Genomic DNA, 22,329 nt, shown 5'->3' on the forward strand with positions numbered 1-22,329 from the left:
GAAGCCCATTAGCTGCAAATGGGTGTATAAAGTGAAATACAAAGCTGACGGGACCCTCGACAAGTATAAGGCTCGCCTTGTTGCTCGAGGATTCTCACAAAAGGAAGGCATAGACTATGAGGAGACCTTTGCTCCTACAACCAAGATGAGTACCATACGGCTTGTCCTTGCCTTAGCAGCTCAGTTTAGTTGGAAAGTCTATCAGATGGATGTAAAGAGTGCTTTTCTGGATGGTGCTTGTAGGAAGAAGTCTACATGACGCAACCTCCAGGATTCAAGGTTGCCAGTCAAGAACAAAAAGTTTGTAGATTAGTCAAAGCACTCTATGGTCTAAAACAAGCCCCTCGGGCTTGGTACATGAAAATTGATTAGTACCTAACAGATCATGGTTTTCAACGAGTCCATCTAATGCAAACCTATATATCAAACATACTGGTGATGATAATCTGTTTGTGGTTGTCTATGTGGATGATCTTATCATTATTGGCAGTTCAACACATTTGATCCATGGGATCAAACAGGATTTGTGCAACACTTTTGATATGATAGATTTGGGATTTCTTCATTACTGTTTAGGGGTGGAAGTCTGGCAGACTGAAAACAACATCTTTCTCTCTCAGTCCAAGTATGCCAGAAATCTTGTGGATAGGTTCAGAATGCAGGATTGCAAAATCTACCACGACTCCTATGGAACCAAGGCTCAAACTTTTAGCTTAGTCATCCTCACCACTTGTGGATGAAACTTTATTCAGGCAGTTAGTGGGCAGCCTCATCTACCTTATTGCTACTTGACCTGATATCAGTTTTGCAGTGAGCTACATTTCATGCTTCATGTCAGCTCCTAAGGCTGATCATTGGATAGCAACAAAGTGTGTGCTGCGTTATGTAAGAGGCACCCCTGATTATGGACTGTTGTACACTCAAAGTTCAGATCCTACGCTCAGTGGTTACATAGATTCAAACTGGGCTGGTTCGGTTGATGACAGTAAATCTACAGCTGGGTATGTGTTTAGTCTGGGATCCGACGCTGTCACATGGGCTAGTAAGAAGCAGTAGGCAGTGCTCTCTCCTTGACAGAAGCAGAGTATCGGGGAGCAGTTAAGGCATCTTGCGCGATAGTTTGGCTTCGACATATGCTTGCGGATATGCATGTTTCCTAGGCAGGTCTTACTCCCTTGTTCTGTGATAATCAGGGAGTGCTCAAACTCGCCAAGAATCCAGTCTTCCATGAACGAACAAAGCATGTGGAAACTCATTGTCACTACATTCGACAGCTTGTTGAAGATGGATCCATTCAATCGCTGTATGTTCCCACAACAGAGCAGCCAGCAGACATCTTCACCAAGCCTCTTGGTCCTAATAAGTTTGTAAAATTCAGAGGGTCTATAGGTGTTGTAAATTGATTGAGCATTAAGGGAGGGTATTAGAATAATGATATTTTAGTGTTTAATGCTCATCTATGATTGTAATTAGCAATTTCTTGTTAGAAACATGTTGTTTCTATATTCTTAGTAGAAACTTGCTGTTTCTACTTTCTTAGTAGAAACTTGTTGTTTCTGTAAATATAGTTGTATTATTTATTGAGCTTTACTGCTCATTGTAAATTAATTCAATTCATTCATTGATTAATTAGGAAGCCCCTACTCAGAGTTGATGCGGTCGCTGCCTTTTAAGGGAATGTACGAACAACTGAATTCCCAGATTTCTTCAGTCAGGCTTTGAATTAGCGGAGTGTTGCTTGCTGTCAGAATTGACTTCACTTACCTATGTCATCGTCATGGCTTTTTGATTGAATTCATCATTGATACCTCACTCTGCATACCGTCATTGGTATGATCCAAACTCTGCATCGATGATTGGTTTAAGCCCACACTAAAATCTGCAGGTGCCAGTTGGACTTTGAAAATTTTCCCAACCTCTTCACAAAGGACCACATATGCCCCTTTGAAGTCTAAATCTGCAATTCTGGCTTAACCATGCATGAGTAGTCCTAATACATAGACATAAACTTCATCATCTCATGCATCCTGTTCTTCTGTACGAATTTTGAGACAATCTTTACACAAACATGCTGGGATCCTACAAAGCCTTTTCACTATACTTCTTGGTACCTTTTTGTGGCTGATTATTAGGGTGATGCTTTGAGGTAATATTCAATGAAATAAGACTGTCATTATCACAGAATTAGTGAGGAAAATAGCACCAAGGGAACAAAAGGTTTGTCCTACATCATTAGTAACTTTATTTTAAGGCCAAGACTTGCTTTTTCTTGAGGGTGCTCAATGCAACGTGTTGTCGCACAGATTGTCACGACAAAGCTCAGACCGGGGGATGTCACCCTGATCCCCGATCTCTTCGTTTAAGCCTGTCTCCCGCGGCTAAGGGGGTAGACCCTATGGGACAATAGATGACCAACTGTGGACTGGTTGGGTTGGGAGACACGAGGGGAAACAAGCACTTAATTGATTTTATTAAGTTAATAGACCAGTGCCTTATGGAGTTAATGATTAAATAATTGTTTATCAAAAGCTGCAGAAATATGAACTTTGTAATTCCACCCTTAACAATCGTTTATCAAATAACCCAAGCAATGCAAAATATCCAGTAAATTCACAGTGCTTTAACGATGATCAGCAATTAAACTTCAAGAAAAATTAAATGCTTTAAATGATCATAAAATTTAAATGCTGACCAGTTACCACTTTCACATAGCTAATCTTCAAATGAACAATTAAGCATGTTTAACCGCATTAAAAATGATAAATATTAAACTCACATCAAAATTTTAGCCTTAGTAGAAAAGATATATCGCAAACATGACAAATCCTTGAGCCAAGATTGAATCTGGCAAAATATTTTCAAAATATTTTTATATTTTCAAATAAAACAAGACTAAGCTAAAAGACTAAGCTAATTAAAGTCTAAATAAATGAAACTTCTAAATCTAAATAAAATTCTAAACTATATATAACAAAATAGAAGGTCTAAAGGCTACTTTTTATGTTTTTGGAGATTTTTATATCTTTTTATATTTTATATTTTTTTTAATTTTTGGATCCTCGAACTTAGCCTTTGGAAAAATCACCTAGGACCTAGGACTTAGGACTCATGAGGGGATTAAAACATTTTCTAACCCTCAAAACATTTTACATCATGACTTTTACAATTTTACATCTCAAGGGGGAAAACCCATTTGACATAGACCCTCATAGACCACCCAGTTCTGCGACCAAATATAATCGAGCAGATCAATGCACTAGGATTCCCCTAAGATTCTAATGACAAAATTCATTTCGGCTTCGGGGTTACGCTGAAGGAAAACTTGCCGATTATGGATCGGTGAGACAAAAAACCTTCCGAAACATAGATTATCACTAGAAAATTAGGTCCACCTACGCAATTTACATAAATGATTCAGATCTGCTAAGATTATTTACAATTTACACATGCAGACTGGGTTTACAACATAACAAGATTGGGTTGATGATGACAGTCGAATGGCACGGACACGTCAATCAAGCGCTATCCCTTTTGCGAAGAAAAGGGGGTGTACTGCTATGGGTAGTTGACACGTAGTGGTCAACATCTGGCTCCACTTGGGGACACGTTGCTACACTGTAGGAATGTGAGAATCCAGAATCTGCATCCATGCAACACACAACAAAATATAGGTAGCATCCGTCCAAAAAATCATCATATAACATAAAGCACATGAAAGATATAAGCTCTTCATTTATTAACTATCTAGAAAAGTAAATCTAATCCTAAAATAGAAATGAAAATGCTGTAAAAAAAATAAAGAGTAGGGTCAGAAATAAAGAGGATGCCCAATGGCATCAGATGTGTTCAATATAGTGTATACTGAGCATTTGCCTGCTTTAAGACAGATCTGTCGGTTGCTTATCGGATGTGCCATGTCCAATTCTGCATACGGTAGAACTTTTTCCTATCCGAAAATCAAGCTGCTCACGGTCGTTTGATGCATCAAATCTTCTTCTCGTTCTCTTTCTTTTGCGTTTTTTCTTTGAGGCAGGCTGTATCACTGATGACGTGGAACTTTTTGCTTCAAAGCTATCAGATGAAGTATGTAAGATATGCGTGACATGTCTTTCTTCGTTCTGCATCTGCCCTATCAAGGATGATGGATCAATCTCACAAGTGCCATGCGTTATAACTTGATCTTCTATGACTGGTTGATTAACCGTGTGAGCATCAACCTGATTATTATTTTCCTTTTTATCCAGGTCACCTTCAAGTATCCACTTTTCAATGGAATAAAGGACCTCATAATAAGATGGAGCTTGTTGTAATAGATAAGGAGGCTTCTGATTTATTGACGTTCCCTGGTTTCTTTCATCCTCTGACCCTTGTTGAAATTTCTGAACCTGTATTTTAATGGCATCTATCTGACTAGAGTGTTCAACCTTTATAGCACTGATTTCCCTGGCATGGTCTTCTTCCATATCTTTTATTACTTTATCGTTCTTTTCCTTTATGGTCATCAAGCAATGCTGTATAGAGTTTATCTCTTCCTTATGATTTGCTTGCATGGTAGCCAATTGATTATTATGATCGAACGTCATGATAGTCATTTCTTCATTCATAGTTAATAACTTGTTTTGCATAATATTAATTTCCTTATCATGATTAGCTTTCATGGTCGTCATATTTTCCTCTAAGCCTGATAACTTGCATTGCATAAAACTAATTTCTTTGTCATGATTAGTTTTCATGGCCTCAATTTCCTTAGCATGTTGATTTTGCATGTCGGTTATGTAATCAAAGTGTTTAATTTTCATGATCTCCATCTCCTTATTACGTTTTTCCAGGTGGGTGCATAAAGTTCTCACATCATTGGCGTAATTAGTTTGATTGATCTCCATATTTTTTACCAGCCGCATTAGTTCTTGTATAATTTGCTTCTGATCTTCCTTTTCATTGTCAACACTGTTTTTACAATTTGTCCCTGCTTTTCCATTATCATGGATTACAATGGTACAGGTGGATGGCACATTCTGATATGAAGAATTGTCTTGAAATCTTTCATCGACAGCTGGACCTTTTATAAGATTACTTTCATTCTTTTGCACAATTTTAGGGGCACAAGGCGAGCTATCTGGATCACCATATTTATCTTTAAAAACATTGACAATGTCTTGTAAAGAAGTGAAAGAATACTTAGGACAATTGTCAAACCAATTCAAAGCATCACCCTCTAAAGAAAGGACAAAAAGACGCATTTTGACATCTTCATGATTATACTGAGGGGGTCTAAAATATATGGTCATTATACAAGTAAACAAGCCTAGATGCCTTTTAACAGCGACTGAATCACCACTTGAGAACAAAGGTAATTTAGAATGGAGATCATTAGTAAAATGACATGGTTTAAACGAATAATACATGATGAATAATGAAGGACCAAATGGATGATAGAAAGAGATCTCTACTCAAGAGATGAAAGAAGTGGAGTCGCCACTTGAACAATGAATCTAATTCTAGGATCCGAAAAGCAACAAACAAGTTGATATGAGAGAGGCTTCTTGTCTGGGAAAAATAAAAGAAATAAAATGGAGTCGCCACCCAAACAGAAACGAACTGAAGAGCAGTTGCTGATATGACGAAAGATAAGATCCAAATGATGCCAAAAAATATTGAATCTGCCAGCTCAAATGAGAGATGAGAAAAATGAAAGAATGATGAGAAATGAGAAGATGAATCTCGCTAAAATGCCAGGGATAGAAAAAACTTTGTCCCCGGCAATGGGGCCAAAAAATGTTGGCGTTGGCGGGCCAGATGAAAAGATAAGAAATGAGAAGGATGATTGTCATTGAAAGGCTGAGAATAAAATTTCCCCGGCAACGACGCTAGAAAATGTTGTCGCATAGATTGGCACGACAACGCTCAGACCGGGGGCTATCACCCTGATCCCTGATCTCTCCGTTTAAGCCTGTCTCCCGTGGCTAAGCGGGGTAGACCCTATGGAACAATAGATGGGTTGGGAGACATGAGGGGAAACAAGCACTTAATTGATTTTATTAAGTTAATAGACCAGTGCCTTACGGAGTTAATGATTAAATAATTGTTTATCAAATGCTGCAGAAATATGAACTTTGTAATTCCACCATTAACAATCATTTATCAAATAACCCAAGCAATGCAAGATATCCAGTAAATTCACAATGCTTTAATGATGATCCAGCAATTAAATTTCAAGAAAAATTAAATGCTTTAAATGATCATAAAATTTAAATGTTGACCAGTTACCACTTTCACATAGCTAATCTTCAAATGAACAATTAAGCATGTTTAACCGCATAAAAAATGATAAATATTAAACTCACATCAAAATTTTAGCCTCAGCAGAAAAGATATATCGCAAACATGACAAATCCTTGAGCCAAGACTGAATCTGGCAAAGTATTTTTATATTTTCAAATAAAACAAGACTAAGCTAAAATACTAAGCTAACTAAAGTCTAAATAAATGAAACTTTTAAATCTAAATAAAATTTTAAACTATATATAACAAAATAGAAGGTCTAAAGGCTACTTTTTATGTTTTTGGAGATTTTTATATCTTTTTTATATTTTATATTTATATTTATATTTTTTTTTAATTTTTGGATCCTCGAACTTAGCCTTTGGAAAAATCACCTAGGACCTTGGACTTAGGACTCATGAGGGGATTAAAACATTTTCTAACCCTCAAGACACTTTACATCATGACTTTTACAATTTTACATCTCAAGGGGGAAAACCCATTTGACATAGACCCTCATAGACCACCCAATTCTGCGACCAAATATAATCTAGCAAATCAATGCACTAGGATTCCCCTAAGATTCTAATAACAAAATTCATTCCGGCTTTGGGGTTAGGCTGAAGGAAAACTCTGTCGATCATGGATCGGTGAGACAAAAAACCTTCTGTAATGTAGATTATCACTAGAAAATTAGGTCCACCTAGGCAATTTACATAAATGACTCAGATCTGCTAAGATTATTTACAATTTGCACATGCAGACTGGGTTTACAACATAACAAGATCGGGTTGATGATGACAGTCGAATGGCACGGACACGTCAATCAAGCCTATCCCTTTTGCGAAGAAAAGGGGGTGTACTGCTATGGGTAGTTGACATGTAGTGGTCAACACAACGGATGAAGAAATTTCAACCCCCACTCTGGTTATCAGTTTTCCTTATCACTCCATGCATTTAGTTTTAAATCCAAGCATGATCAAAATTCTAAAATCTGAAAATGATAATATTTGTTTGAAAACACAAATTTAGAGATTTCACAACTGCTGAAATTGCAGAAATAAAACACAACAAAATTATGACAGCCACGCACAACAAAAAACATAGTGAGTTTTGGTCAATGTGACCCTGGAAAACCCCTCTACAACTTTTGGGGAAAACTAGTTTGAGAGCTCTTCTTTATTTTTGAAAATGCTTTTACAGAGAAACTGAAATACACTGTAAAAATTCCAGCAACCACAAATTACAACTTATCTTGATTTCCGTGCTTGAACTCCACCTTGAAAATCGTGCCAATCAGCAAACAGCCAAAACAGAAATTTTTACAGCAATAAAACAACATTAAATGCTGTACGGCTAGCCTCGAAAAATGTGCCTAGAACTTGCTGTTCCTCTTCCTCGATTTCTGTGTCTTTCTCGCGCTGTGTGGTTTTTCCTTGGGATGCGTGCCAATAAACGTTGCTGTCCAGATTTGTTGAAATGTCTTCTTGCTGCTCTCCTTCACTTCCTCACCGCTCAGTGATATTCTCCTTGCTCTCTCTTCTCTTTTTCTCAAATGCTCATGAAAGAATGAATTGATCTTTTCTTCTTCTCTTCTCATTTTATTCTCTAAATGACCTTTTGGGTTACCCTAAAATCTAATGGTCGAGATTCATTTAGATCTAGGGATGAGAATAAATGTGCATTTAATTCTCATTTTCTATTTTTTAACTCACCCACTTAAATAAAGATCCACTTAGCCTTTTATTTCCATCATCACTTTTTCACCTTCTAATTCTTCACTGAGTTTAATAAAGTCACCTTTAAATTAGAATGTAACTTTACCACTTATAAAGTCATTTTTAAATTAGAATGTAACTTTATACCACTTATAAAGCCACTTTTAAATTAAATTGACTTTACCACTTATAAAGTCACTTTAGGAGAAAAGTACAAATAAATTTGGACACTTTTCCCTAAGCCAAAGATCAAAGCCTTAGGGAACCACTTGTCCTCTGGTACCCAAATTTTAACAATGGATATTTCATAGATACTGGAGATAATGCTTCCAGAACTCAATAATACCATGACGATGTACCAATGCAATGTGAAGAAGATGAAAAGTTGAACCATTGACCATAATAATCACCCAAGGAGAATTTTGATCTCCTCCATATTAGTAGTTAGGCTATCCACTAGCATCAATGACTGTTTCACCAACATGAACTAAGCATAAAGGTATAGGCATGAAGAGAAATAGGCACCAAATAATCCACCATACAAACCAACAATGTGTAGTGTCATTCATCACCATGATGCACCATCTCAAGCCAAAAAAACTGAAGCATCATCTATGAACACCTTCTGTATGTGTAATGAAGATCACACTTGTTAACGCTCATACAATATGAGGGCTAACAGTATACAGAGCAAATTTCTTTTTGCCTGCAACTTCTGCAGGGCAATGATCACAAACCATGACACTTTGGGCTTTTATTCATGCTAGGTGGTATTTGAGCCCATTTATGCCCCCTTATAGGGTGGTTATAATATTTACACTTCAACACCTTGTCATCATTTGGATTAATTCAGATTAGCATGTTCCCGTGCTTGGTCTACTTGTCTTCTAGGAGCCATGGAGAGTCAAGACAAAGAGGTCTGAAGTTTGAAATTGAAAATGAAGGTTGAAATCACAAATGCAACTAAAAACTAAAATAACCAGAAAACACCTTATCCAAAAACAAAATGCAATAGAAAACCAGAGATCCGAAGCTGCAATGCAATGGCTTGGTACCTTGGATTCAGTCTCCTATTGGCAAACACAAATGTTCTCCAACAGATCTCCATCCAAGAATAACCCATTCCACTAAAAGATGTTTCTCAAATTCTCTTCAGATCAGTGTTGCAAAATTGCGTGAGCTTATCAAAAAATTTGCGATTTTTTCCCAAAAAATCGTATTTTTTGCTGAGTTTTACTGATTTTATCCCAATTTTTTTTTTTATTTTTCCTTTTCCGGAGCCTCGCCAATTTAATCCCGATCATGATTATCATAACATTATCTTTTTTTGTTTTATGGGATTTAGTTATTTTCCTTTCCCACCCTTTCCAATGCTTTATTTATTTTTTTCATTACTGGCCTGCAGCCCTGTGGACTTGCCCGACTTGTGAGTCTTATGTTGGACTCGTAAGCCTTGGCAAGTTTTCTGATTTCTGGGCTAGTCTCAGCAAGTTGAGAATTTCTGGGAAGAGCCTTGGGTGAGTACTCATAATTTTGTTAACTCAGAAAGACTCAAGAGTTATAGAAGAGTCAGATAACTCTGCAAGCAATAACATGTGCAGTGTAAAAACAGTATCACTGAAATACTAAAAGGAATATAGGGATTGATGGTGAAATGTCTGACTTTGTTTCCATGTTTTAATCAACGCAGGCATAAACAATTATGGGCTCAAATTCAGGGACCATTCAGTTGTACTCGTCTACTGCTTGCCCTCTCCAACCGGGCTCAAGTACGGTTTGCTGGGGACTAGTATTAATTATATCAGGAGCTTCCTCATTCATAGTTTTCTTCTATGCAGCTGTTCTCTCTAAGATCCTGCCACCATCGGGAATTCCATTTCTTTCAGCCATTGAGAATGATAGGTATGCAGTCTAGAGGCTTTCATTATGTTTCTAGAGTTCATGTCTGGTAAATTTGTTCCATATATTTCAACTGTGAATAAATTGAACTTCCTTATTTTTGCTACAACCTATCTGTCTATTCTTCTGTTTATATCTCTGATCTCAAGGTATATTATTTCCTGCAATAAAACCATCTTCACGTAAGGTGATGCTTGAGAAGTTTGCATCCTCACTGACATTTCCCACAGCATTACATCTCCTAATTAAAGTGTAAACAAATTGGCTGTTGATAATTAATTCTGCACACAGAGTGAAAAAGCATGGAATCATTGCCACTGGAAGATTTGTTACCTTAGTCACGGACTTACAAAGTCATATTATTGGATGAAGAAAAAAATTGAGATGTGTTCTTGAATGGTCCATCAGAGGATTTTGGAATTAGAAAAAAAATAAAAACAAATTGAAAACTCTTGGTGTCAACTGAGGTCTTAGATGCCCATATTGCAATCCCATATTGAAACTGCTATTGAGGACTTCAACTAAAATTTCCTAACATGTCAAAGCTGCAAATGAAATCCTAATTCATGAAATTTTTTACGGAGGTCACCTAAATCTATATTGTCACTTGTAAGGCATATCCAATGCAAGCTGATGGTGAGATATTAAAGAGCCATCAGTGGTGATGAGTTGAAAATGGGATCTATATTTTAGTGATGAAAGCTTTAAAGTGGGTTCATGTTCAACTATAAGGAGAGCTGAAAAGGGATTTTTCCCAGCTTATTTACATTGGGCTGGAAGGTTCAGTTTTGTTAATATAGATATTCAGTTTTAGCAAGAGACCCACAGCATGGCTCAGATGCATCCTATAGCAAAGAATTTGCAAATTTGAAAAATGAAAATTCATCATTCCAATTTACGCGATCTTGTGATACTATTTGTGGGAAGTGCTAGGGCCTTTTCTCAGATATGCTTACTCCTAGAAATGACTTACGTTCAATGATTTTAAGTAATACAAGTATCTCATGGCAACTTTTCTTCACCAACATGGTTACCGACATTCCTTATTTTATGTCTTGTGCTCAGAATACTCTGATAACTATGTGTAATGATTTTTAAGAAATACAAATCTCCCATGGTGACTTTTCTTCATGAACACGGTTACTAAATTTCCTTCTTTTATGCCTTGTCTCAGAATACTCTGATACCTTTAATAATGTACACAACTCCATCTATTCATTTTCCAATCTTACCTTCTGCTCAACTCATGCTGCTATTTTGGATGATCAGGGATAGTGGCTACACCATCATGGCTGACTTTTTAACTGCAATCAAATGTGAGGAATGAATCTGAACCTGTCAAACCTGAAGATGACCTGTATCTTGTTGTAACTGAAGTACCTTAAACTCCAATCTCAAGACTAGTTTAACAAGGCCTGCTCAATGTTTGATGTGGGTCCTGTTACCCACCAAAATGGGTAACCCCATAGGAGAATTTTTTTTCCTACATTTGACAGCCAGCCAGCCAACAGCCCCTGACCTTCACTTCTCGTTAATGATATGCCATATACCTCTGCCATCAGCATCAACCACACACCTCCCATCATCCGACATTTCCTCTTCAATGAAGGTGGGCTGCTGTTCAATAGGTACTATGATCATTTTGCAGTTGGGTGCTTATATTTGTTTGTTTTAGGCATTTAGTATGGATAAAGGGGTGATCTGGAAGATTGACAGATTTTGACTGTAAATCTGTTCTCTCACCTTACCAAGGGGGTAACATTTAGCCACAGTCCAATGGACCTCCCTTAAGATTTAGGGTTCTATGTTGCGAACATTGTGATCAGGATAAAATCAACTAGGGTCTGGAAAAAAAATTCGTAAAAATCTGCAAAATATCGACAAAATTAAAAAAATACAAAAATATTCATTTTTTTTTCAATTTTTTTAGTATCTAAATCATCCACAACATAAAATAAATGCATGACACATAAATATGAAAATAATACTAATATATAAGATGTGTAATATGTCGAGTGCTACATTACACATAACAATGAATAACGTCTTGAATCCTGAATCTTGACTCAGCCACAAAATATCAACAAAAAATATAATAATATATCTCATATCATGAGTCATATACAATGAAATGAACCACTAAGGAACTAATGATTTCCTTTGCCCCATTTGCGAGAAAATGTAATAGCTTTCCCTCTAGATGAAGAAGGCCCTGGGGCTAGCATTGGGCTCTGATGTCCTCCAAAAGAACTAGGAGACGAAGGAGGTATACCATGTCCTCTATTGGTGACCATAGTAGGTGGTGTCACCTCCTCCTCCTTTGCAACTGCTACCTCCTCCACTGTCTCCTTCTCTAACCAATCAGAGGCTGATTCCATGACAGGCCTCTCGGCCTCAACCCTCCATGCAATAGTAGTGTCAATCCCATCCAATGAGATGGCCTACATGTGAGGCATCTTCTGAAGTTGTCTTACCCCTAATAGAAGATTGTAGTAGACATAGACCATGTCGTTAAGGGGTTGGGACTCCAACTTGTATGAGGGTCATAAATTATAAATTAATAATTATAAAAATAATAAATGATAATTTTTATTATTTAGTGAATTCAAAAAATTAATTTGAAAATTTTAACTTGTTGCACTTCTTGGCATGTATTTTTCCAAAAACAGTCTAGTTGTGCTCGCATCTGGAGAGCTATATGTTTGGTTGAGCACTCGAATGGCAAGCTTTTGGAGATTGGGTACTCTGCCACTGTAGCTTCTCCACCATGCATCTACAACAAATAAGAGAAACATAAGAAAAAAATTGAAATTTGAAAGTTGAAGCAAAGTATGAAGAAACATTGAGATTTGAAATAAACTAGAGCTTACCTAGCATTTGGGTCATCCTATCTTGCATAACAATGTCAAAGTTAAATGTGCCACCTGCCATCCTGTATATTTCCATTTCTTTAGAAATTTCTACATGTTCTGCTAGAGACGACACCATCTTATGCATCTACAACAAATAAGAGAAACATAAGAAAAAAATTGAAATTTGAAAGTTGAAGCAAAGTATGAAGAAACATTGAGATTTGAAACAAACTAAAACTTACCTAGCATTTGGGTCATCCTATCTTGCATAGCCATGTCAAAGTTAAATGTGCCACCTGCCATCCTGTATATTTCCATTTCTTTAGAAATTTCTGCATGTTCTGTAGGAGACGACACCATCTTCTGAACACAAATTAAGAATCCATCCATGACCTTAGCATCAAATATGAAACCAAAGGAGTACGAAAATGTGGGGTTCAGGTAGATCCTTGGACCATGAATGGGACGATGGAGTGTATTTTTCCATTGCTCATCAATCACTCTCCATATCAGTTGTTGTTTTCAAACCCCTCATCCCCTTTATCATCATAATAATTGCGAATGGATTCTTTGGCCCTATCCATGGCCTCATACAAGTAGCCCATTGCGGGTTGTGAAAATTTCACCACCAAAATCTTATTGCAACAACTGGTATTATTTCTTATAACTGTCAATTAAATTAGCAGTTTAATGCTACGAAAACAACGAAATAAACACATTGCAATCTTCACAAAAATGCTGCGGAAAATAATAGCGTTGGAAACTGAGAAATATGCTAGCACACATGAAATTTGACACGGTTATTTTTGGACAAAAGTCCCCAGAAAAACCCAAGTTGGGAAAACCGGCGCAACAAATAAGGCTTTTTATTATTATGCAGCAGTGAAATAATCTGAGTACAATTTGGATGCTGAAAACTGGCAATCTTGTAGAGAAAATACTGGCAAAAATTATCTGAGGGAAATTACCCTCACTCCGAGCAATCCCGACACTTGACTGCCATCGAAAAGCTAGCCGTCCAATTGGGCCTGCGCAGGCTCTGCGTTACTCTGGCGCTGCCTGCCACATTTGTTGCCTGAATCGACTGCGAATCTAGCTGTCTTGCTTGTTGATGACTGGGGAAATGCTTCTTCGGCCCTCTAGAAACTCTTCCCCGACTTTTGGAACTGAAAACATCTTCTCCTCCAACAAAATCAAACTTCCCTTTTGAGTCTTCTACATTGCCTTTGCGCAACCTCCTGGAGAAAATCTCGGCTTGTCTACAAAGTACTCACCGGATCTGGAAAATCTTCCTCTAGTTTCACTGTGCCTGCCCCTCTCTGTCTCTGCTTCCTTCTCTGGCTCAAACTCTTTTGGCAACTGTTGCTGCTCTATGGAAAATCGAACTCTCCAAGGAAATCGATCTCAAGTGTGTATGTTCTCCATCTATCTATCAACCTCCTCTTATAATCTCCCGTTGGGACTCCAATGACCAAGAATAAACCTTAATCAATGGCTGAGATCATATCTGGATTGATTCGAGTGAGTTTCTAGATGATTCACACCTTTCTCAATTAATACTGATTAATTAATCCCTTTTCCTAAGTTTAGACTTAGGAATATTTAAAAATAGGCTAATAATCTAATTGAAACACTTCTAGGTGGAATTTCTAGAAACAATTTCTGGGTTATGGAGAATTCTTTGTTTTAGCTTCTCCAGAAAGTTTCGAGACCAGAATGCCTCCGATGCTACAAAAACTAACACTCCCTCTTAGGAAGGAAGGTGTTCTAGTGCTGTGCCACTGTCACAACACCTTGTATCTATATCACCCTTTGTCATGCTGTTGATGTCTGACCACCGTTGTCTGTGATTGACTGCCACTACCCACCAACCACTGCGCAACTCAAATGCTCCATTCGTGCTGCTGCTGACACTGCTACGCCGCTGCCAACACTACATCTGCACTGCAACTCCCTCTCAACTGTTGCTGTTGCAATTGTAACAACTACAACTGAGAGGCATCCTAAATACTGAATCAACCATGTCTGCTACATCTGTCTCCTGAGTTATGACTGCTGCTAGCCACTACATTGCCCACTGAAGAATCTATGTTTCTACTGACTCTGCTACTGAGCCATCTGCTTTGTTGCCAACAGTGCACTGTGCTCTTCAACTCGTGATGGCCACTAGTTTTCCACTGTCACTCAAGTAATCTGATTGCATCACTGACACTGATCCATCCTGGCACTGAATATTATGGGCCCCTGTAGCAAGGCACTGATCCATGAGGAGGACAACTCAATGGATCTTGCCAGAGCTTTGCAACTCTGGGACTATAGCTCCATATCTCCCCACCTCACTCCTAGAGGTATAACTGCAACCATGGCAAAATCTTCCTCCAGTTTGTAGGACAACTTGTCTATCTCTGCAGACGCTACCACCTGGTCCTGCTTCTCCTGCTTGTCCTTCTTCCTATGAGAACACTTAGTACTGTAGTGGCCAAGCTCGCTACATGAAGCACTTGACCTTAGGTAGGTACTTTTTCTTCTTCTTCTCCCCCTGTCCCTAACTGAGACCTTTTGATGCTAGGGCCACATTCTCCTCTTCACCGTTCACGCCCTTGCTGTTTCTTCTGCTAATGGTACCCTTCAATAGAGCATGCCTCAACTCCTCCTGTTGTAAGTTGGACCACATCTTGTCCCATCTAGGCAATGTGTCTTTGCCCAAGATACTTTGGACAAACACCTGCCAATCCTTTGAGACACTGTTTAGTGCCAAACGTACAAGCTCTGTGTTGATTTGGGGTAGCATCGGATGTGCTCTAGCCACGAAAATTGCTGGAGAGGCTAAAGCACATGAGATCTCCGATACCCAGAAATGGTTTGGGCAGATTATAAACAGTTTGGTAGATATTAAAATAATTAATATTTTTAATGGAGTCCCTAAGTCTAAACTTAGGGAAAATAAAATATTAATGTGAATTAATATAAAACTGTGTTAGAAGGGTCCAAATGTCATGGATCAAGCCAGATTTAATCTTAGCCGTTGATTTGCCAACGAGAAAAGTATAAGAGGAAGCTTGAGGGTCACTTGGAGGACACATTGAAGGAAACCTGTCAGTTCAATTTCTGGAGCGGGGTTAGTTGAGAAATTCAAACTAGTGGTTTGGTGAGCAGTCAGGAGGCAGCAAGTACGGAACAAAGAGAAGGGATCAACCACTGGAGACTAGCACTGAGGTAGGAGAGGCAGACGCAGAGGCAGCAGGAGACTGCGTAGTCACTCGAGGGCTTGCGTGGGTGATGTAGAGAGGCCTAGGGTTGATGCAGTCAAGCAGGGGTTGACGCGGAGTGTTTGGGAGCCACGCAGAGGTCAGCCAAGCTGACGTTGGGATTAGGAGAAGTGCTGGAGAGTTTTTCTCTTTGTGGGTAAGCTAGTTTGGCACCCTGTTGTATTGAAGAATTGCTGAATAATAAAATCTTCCCTTGCTGCACCGGTTTTCCCACATTAGTTTTTTTTTCCGGGGACTATTTTCCAAAATATTTGTGTCAATGTGTTGATTCTTGTACATGTGTTTGTTTCTGTATTATGGTGTGATATCTGCAGTAGAATTTATTTTAATGTTTATTAAAGGAATTTCATAAATAACTTATTGAAGAATAAGTAGGAAAAGCAAATTAGATGTTGCAGCGATAGAATTTTCACATGGTATCAGAGGGAGTAATCAGAGACGGGAAGGGAAAATCAGTTATGGGTCGTGACCATGATGCAGAGGCATCCATGTTAGGGGACTCGCACAAATTTTCAGAAGATTGCACAAGAGAAAGAAACTTCGATTTCTCTATGTTGGCTTCCAAGCTGGAAGAAGAAATGGCTTGTATGACTAGTTCTGCATCATCAAAAGTGTGGTATATAGACAATGGAGCCTCATGGCATATGACGAGAATCAGGGAATGTTTCTCAAAATATTAAGAAGAGAAGATGAACTTTTAGATCACCATGGGGAACAAGGCAAATTGTACTCCTGTAGGAAAGGGTACCATAGTTTTTCAAACAGAATTAGGAGAACGGTTCCGTGCTACAAATGCGCTGCATGTACCAGGATTGGGGATGAACTTACATTCCGTGTCACAACTTCAAGGCAAGGGCTATGACGTCTACTTTATTAAGGAGAAGGTATACATCAAACACCCGAGCTGGAAAAAGAAAGTGCAGATCGGGATCAAAAGTAATCGGTTGTATAGATTACAACTAGAATCACCAATGGCACTAATAGGAAGTCTTGGAGACAAGGACTTGAATGAACTATGGCACAGAAGAATGGGTCATTTGCACCATGGAGCTCTGAGAATTCTCAGGAGCATTGTAACAGGAGTTCCGGATATTAGTACGGAACGAGATGATGTATGCAGAGGATGCGCTCTAGGAAAGTATGCCAAGACAACATTTCCTAGGAGCAAACACAGGGCCAAGAGTGTACTAGGATTGATACACTCAGATATTTGCAGACCTATGTCCATCAAAGCTCTCAATGGTGCTGAGTATTTCCTTACCTTCATTGATGACCACTCAAGGAAAACTTGGATTTATTTTCTGAAAACCAAGGATGAGGTTTTCTGTCGATTCAAAGGGTTCAAGGCTCTGGTGGAGAATCTGGCTGGGAAGAAAATACAAGTTTTGCGCTTGATAATGGTGGAGAGTATGTCGATAAGGACTTCACTGATTTTTGCGCTAAGGAGGGCATCAGAAGAGAGTGGATAGCTCCCTATAATCCCGAGCAGAATGGAGTAGCAGAAAGAAAGAACATGACTATTGTAGAAGCAACTAGGGACATGATGTATGATCAGGATATGCCAAAATTCCTGTGGGCGAAAGCATGCAACACAATAGTCTATGTTCAGAATAGGACTCCTCATCGGGTGTTGGGCAAGATTACTCCAAAAAATGTTTTCATAGGGAAAACACCTGAAGTCAGTCATTTCAGGATATTTGGGATTTTAGCATATTGCCGCATACTAGAGGAAAAGAGGAAGAAGCTCGATCAAACTGCGGAAAAGGGATATCTGGTGGGATATAGCAAGAACGCTAAGGCATACAGAATCTACCTTCTAGGGAGCAGGAAGGTAGTAGTTCGACAAGATGTAAAGTTCATGGAGGACAGGGCTTTCAGAAAATCTCGTGAGATGCCTTCCAAGGAGCAGTCAAAAGATGAGCCGCTGGTTAAGCCTCTTCAACCAACGAAAGTAAAAAATTCTTCCCCAGGTCAGGAAGATTCTCAGGATGAAGAGGAGCTAACAGAAGCACCTGCTGGTAGAGGAAGAACTAGCAGGGAACTTCATCAGATTCTGCGAGATGTAGAGGACTTCATCGGTGCGCCAAGAAACAATAAGTGGGAGCGAAAACAGCCAGATAGATATCAGGCATTAGTAGGTCAGGATGGGGAGCCTGCTAGTTTCAAGGAGGCATCTCAACATCAAGTTTGGCTAGACGCGATGGTAGAGGAGTACAACTCCATAATGATGAATGATGTCTAAGAGGTAGTGCCAAGGCCTTAAGACAAATCAGTGGTAGGTTTGAGATGGATCTACAAGATCAAATATGCTGCAGACGACAGTGTTGAGAAATACAAGGCCAAATTTGTGGCTAAGGGGTATGCTAAAAAGGAAGGAATTGTCTACGAGGACACCTTCGCCCTGGTAACCAGGTATACATCTATTAGGACCGTGATATCTCTTGTAGCTCAGATGGGATGGGAGATTCATCAGATGGATGTTAAAATGACTTTTCTGAACGGGGTAATAGAAGAAGAGATATACATTGAACAACCAGAGGGCTTTGAGACAGATGAGAAGAAGTCTCATGTATGCAGGTTGAAGAAAGCCTTGTATGGGCTGAAACAGGCACCTAGAGCATGGTATGGTTGAATTGATGGCTACTTGCAGAAGATGGGATTTGTCAAGAGTGACGAAGATCCAAATCTCTACTATCTGGTTGTAGAGAATGAGTTGCTAATCTTAGTATTGTATGTGGACGATCTCTTTTTGACAGGATCATCCAGGCTCATCGGGGATTGCAAGAAGAATCTAGCTACAGAATTCGATATGAAGGATTTGGGACGAATGCATTATTACCTAGGGTTGGAAGTGTGGCGGCAAAAGGGAGAGATCTTCCTTGGGCAAGGGAGATATGCTACAAAAATCCTGAAGAGATTCAGGATGGAGGACTGTAGACCCATGGCTACTCCAATGATCACCAACTGGAAGAAGATTGATGCATCAAAAGACAAGGATGTTGATCCCACCTTATACAGGCAGCTCATAGGGTCCCTGATGTATCTGGTCAATACTAGGCTAGACATTTATTACGTTGTCAACACCCTCAGTTAGTTCATGGTGGAACCGAAGAGGGCGCACTGGGCAGCAGCGAAACATGTTCTCAGGTATTTACAGGGAACAATCGATTATGGACTCTTGTACACCAGGAGTAAGGATATCAGATTGAGTGGATTTACTGATGCAGATTGTGCAGGAAGTTTAGTGGATTAGAAAAGTACCTTTGGGTTCTGTTTCAACATTGGATCAGGAATGACCTCCTGGTGTAGTAGGAAACAGAGGTCCGTGGCTCTGAGCTCATCTGAGGTAGAATATATTGCAGCAAGCACAACTTCGTGTGAGGCCATATGGCTTAGAAAACTGCTTGTGAACCTATTCAGAAGGAATATGGAGGCGACCAGGATCATGTGCAATAATCAAAGTTGCATCAAGCTCTCTGAGAATCCAGTGTTTCATGATAGGTCAAAGCATATTGATATCCGGTGCCACTTTATCAGGGACTGTGTCCAACGAGGAGCTGTACAGTTGAGCTACACTCCTACAGGAGAATAGGTGGCAGACATCCTCACCAAGGCCCTTGGAAGGACAAAGTTTGATTACTTCAGGGAAAAGATGGGGATGGTAAAGAACTCGTTTCAGTAGCAAAAAGGGAGTGATAACAACACGGATACAGAGGGAGTTGCAGTGTTGGGAAAAAGGACCAGTAGCAGCACGGATGCAGAGGGAGTTGTCGTACAGATGCAGTAGTGGTAGTAGCAGAGCCATGGGTAGCAGCACAGGATGCAGCAGTGCAGAGGATGTTGGGCAAGGAGGCTTAGCATCAACACAGTGACCGATGTTAGATGATCAGGGTGATACTCAGTGAGGAGTATTACTAGAGCACAGTACTCGCTAAGAGGGAGTGTTGATTTGGGGTAGCATCGGATGTGCTCTAGCCACGAAAATTGGTGGAGAGGCGAAACACATGAGATCTCCAATACCCAGAACTGGTTTGGGCAGATTCTAAACAGTTTGGGAGATATTAAAATAATTAATATTTTTAATGGAGTCTGTAAGTCTAAACTTAGGGAAAATTAAATATTAATGTGAATTAATTTAAAACTGTGTTAGAAGGGTCCAAATGTCATGGATCAAGCCAGAGTTAATCGTAGACGTTGATTAGGGACTTAATCTCGGCTGTTGATTTGTCAACGAGAAAAATATAAGAGGAGGCTTGAGGGTCACTTGGAGGACACACTGAGGGAGACCAGTCAGTTCAATTTCTGGAGCGGGGTTAGTTGAGAAATTCGAACTAGTGGTTTGGTGAGCAGTCAAGAGGCAGCAAGGACGAAACAGAGAGAAGGGATCATCCACTGGAGACCATGGCTGAGGCAGGAGAGGCAGACGCAAGGCATTTCAGGCAGACGCAGAGGCAGCAGGAGATTGCGCAGTCACTAGAGGGCCTGCGTGGGTGACGTAGAGAGGCCCAGGGCTGACGCAATCAAGCAGGGGTTGACGTAGAGTGTTTGGGAGCCATGCAGAGGTTAGCCAAGCTGACGCTGGGACTAGGAGAAGTGTTGGAGAATTTTTCTCTCTGTGGGTAAGCCAGTTTGGCACCCTGTTGTACTGAAGAATTGCTGAATAATAAAATCCTCCCTTGCTGCACCGGTTTTCCCACATTGGGTTTTTCCGGGGACTATTGTCCAAAATATCTGTGTCAATGTGTTGATTCTTGTACATGTGTTTGTTTTTGTATTACAGTGTGATATCTGCAACATAATTTATTTTAATGTTTATTGAAGGAATTTCATAAATAACTTATTGAAGAATAAGTAGGAAAAGTAAATCAGATGTTACAGTGATAGAATTTTCACACTTTGTTGGTTGAGGTGCCTCCCCAACGGCTGCAAGTTGATCTCAGACCTCTTGAATCCTGGTGAGGAAGGAGTCTATGCCTTCACCCTTCATCATCATGATGCTTCTCAACTTCTCCTACATGAACATCTTCCTCTGCTCGGAAGTGTTCTAATACAGCTGGACGAGAGCATCCCACATTTCCTTGGCTGTTCCTTTTTCTGCCACATGTGAGAGTACATTTCTGGGACTCCATCCAAGATCAATCTCTTCGCCTTCGCCATCTCCTTCCTGTACTCCTTGCGCTGATTGACATCTTCGGGTATTGCTACCACATTGTCCACATAGGCGTTCAGGCGATGTTCATCCAACAAGAAGCCATCCTTGCATTCTAGATGACAAAGTTGGAGGCTCCCTCCAACCTATTATGATCTGTAAACCTAGCTGTGGTCATCTCTAAATTTGGTCAAAAATCTTCCTCTTTCCCTCTGCTCGGCTATTGGATCTGCTATTCGCATTCCCTTCTGGAGTGAGGAAATCTGCTCATAGCTCCTGCCAATATGCAACTGGAAAATCGAGTCTCTAAAACTCGAAACCCCCTGAGAGAAATTTCCCTCTGTGTGCTTTTTCTCTTCCACCTGACGCTGATTCTGCTGTTGCAAAACCCTTTTGTGTCCAAGCAAGGAATTTGCTCAGCAAAAACCTGATCTGCTTCACCGGAACTGCTTTCCGACTTCTCTACTGCCTGCTGGAACTGCTCCTAGGCTCTATGCATTTTTCCTGCCACCTGCACTGGGGAAATTGAATCCCATGCCCAACAGTTCGATCTGCTAAGCCAACTTCTGTGTAAATATGGAAATCATACTGCCAAACTCCTCCTGAATCTAAACAATTTATTCTTTTCACTTCTGAGCTCCCCGCTTGATCAAAATCGCTCTGATATCACATGAAAATTTCACTACTGAAATTCTTATTGCAACAACTGGTATTATTTCTTCTAACTGTTAATTAAATTAGCAGTTTATTGCTACGATAAGAATGAAATAAACACTGCAATCTTCACAAAATTACTGCGGAAAATAATAGCGCTGGAAACTGAGAAATATGCTAGCACACACATGAAAATTGATAGTTATTTTTGGACAAAAGTCCCCGGAAAAACCGAACTCGGGAACTGGTGCAACAACTAAGGGTTTTTATAATTATGCAATAGTGAATTAATCTGAGTACAATCTGGATGCTGAAAACTAGCAAAAATTACCTGAAGGAAATTACCCTCACTTTGAGCAATCTCGACACTTGACTGCCAATGGAAAGCTAGCCGTCCAACTGGTTCTGCACAAGCTCTGCATCACTCTGGTGTTGCCTGAATCGACTGCTAATCTACCTGTCTTGCTTGCTGATGACTAGGAAAACGCTTCTCTGACCTTCTGGAAACTCGTCCCCGACTTCTAGAA

At 39.6% G+C, this 22,329-nt stretch overlaps 1 protein-coding gene across 5 annotated transcripts in view; it reads left to right on the plus strand.

Annotated features, from left to right (window-relative positions):
• LOC149163861 (uncharacterized) overlaps positions 1-22,329 on the plus strand; it is a 69,481-nt gene that overhangs the window by 41,407 nt on the left and 5,745 nt on the right. For all 5 annotated transcript variants that reach the window (XM_089431890.1, XM_089431888.1, XM_089431887.1 and 2 more), the window contains one exon: positions 9,670-9,881. In XM_089431890.1, the coding sequence (XP_089288016.1) occupies positions 9,682-9,881 (200 nt within the window). In that variant the 5' untranslated portion in view covers positions 9,670-9,681. The remainder of the gene's footprint in view (positions 1-9,669; positions 9,882-22,329) is intronic.

This window comes from Pinus tabuliformis, chromosome 5_1 (genome assembly GCF_031772625.1).
Source record: "Pinus tabuliformis cultivar Carrire ecotype Pingquan chromosome 5_1, CPIR1, whole genome shotgun sequence".
In the NCBI taxonomy this organism is placed as follows: domain Eukaryota; kingdom Viridiplantae; phylum Streptophyta; class Pinopsida; order Pinales; family Pinaceae; genus Pinus; species Pinus tabuliformis.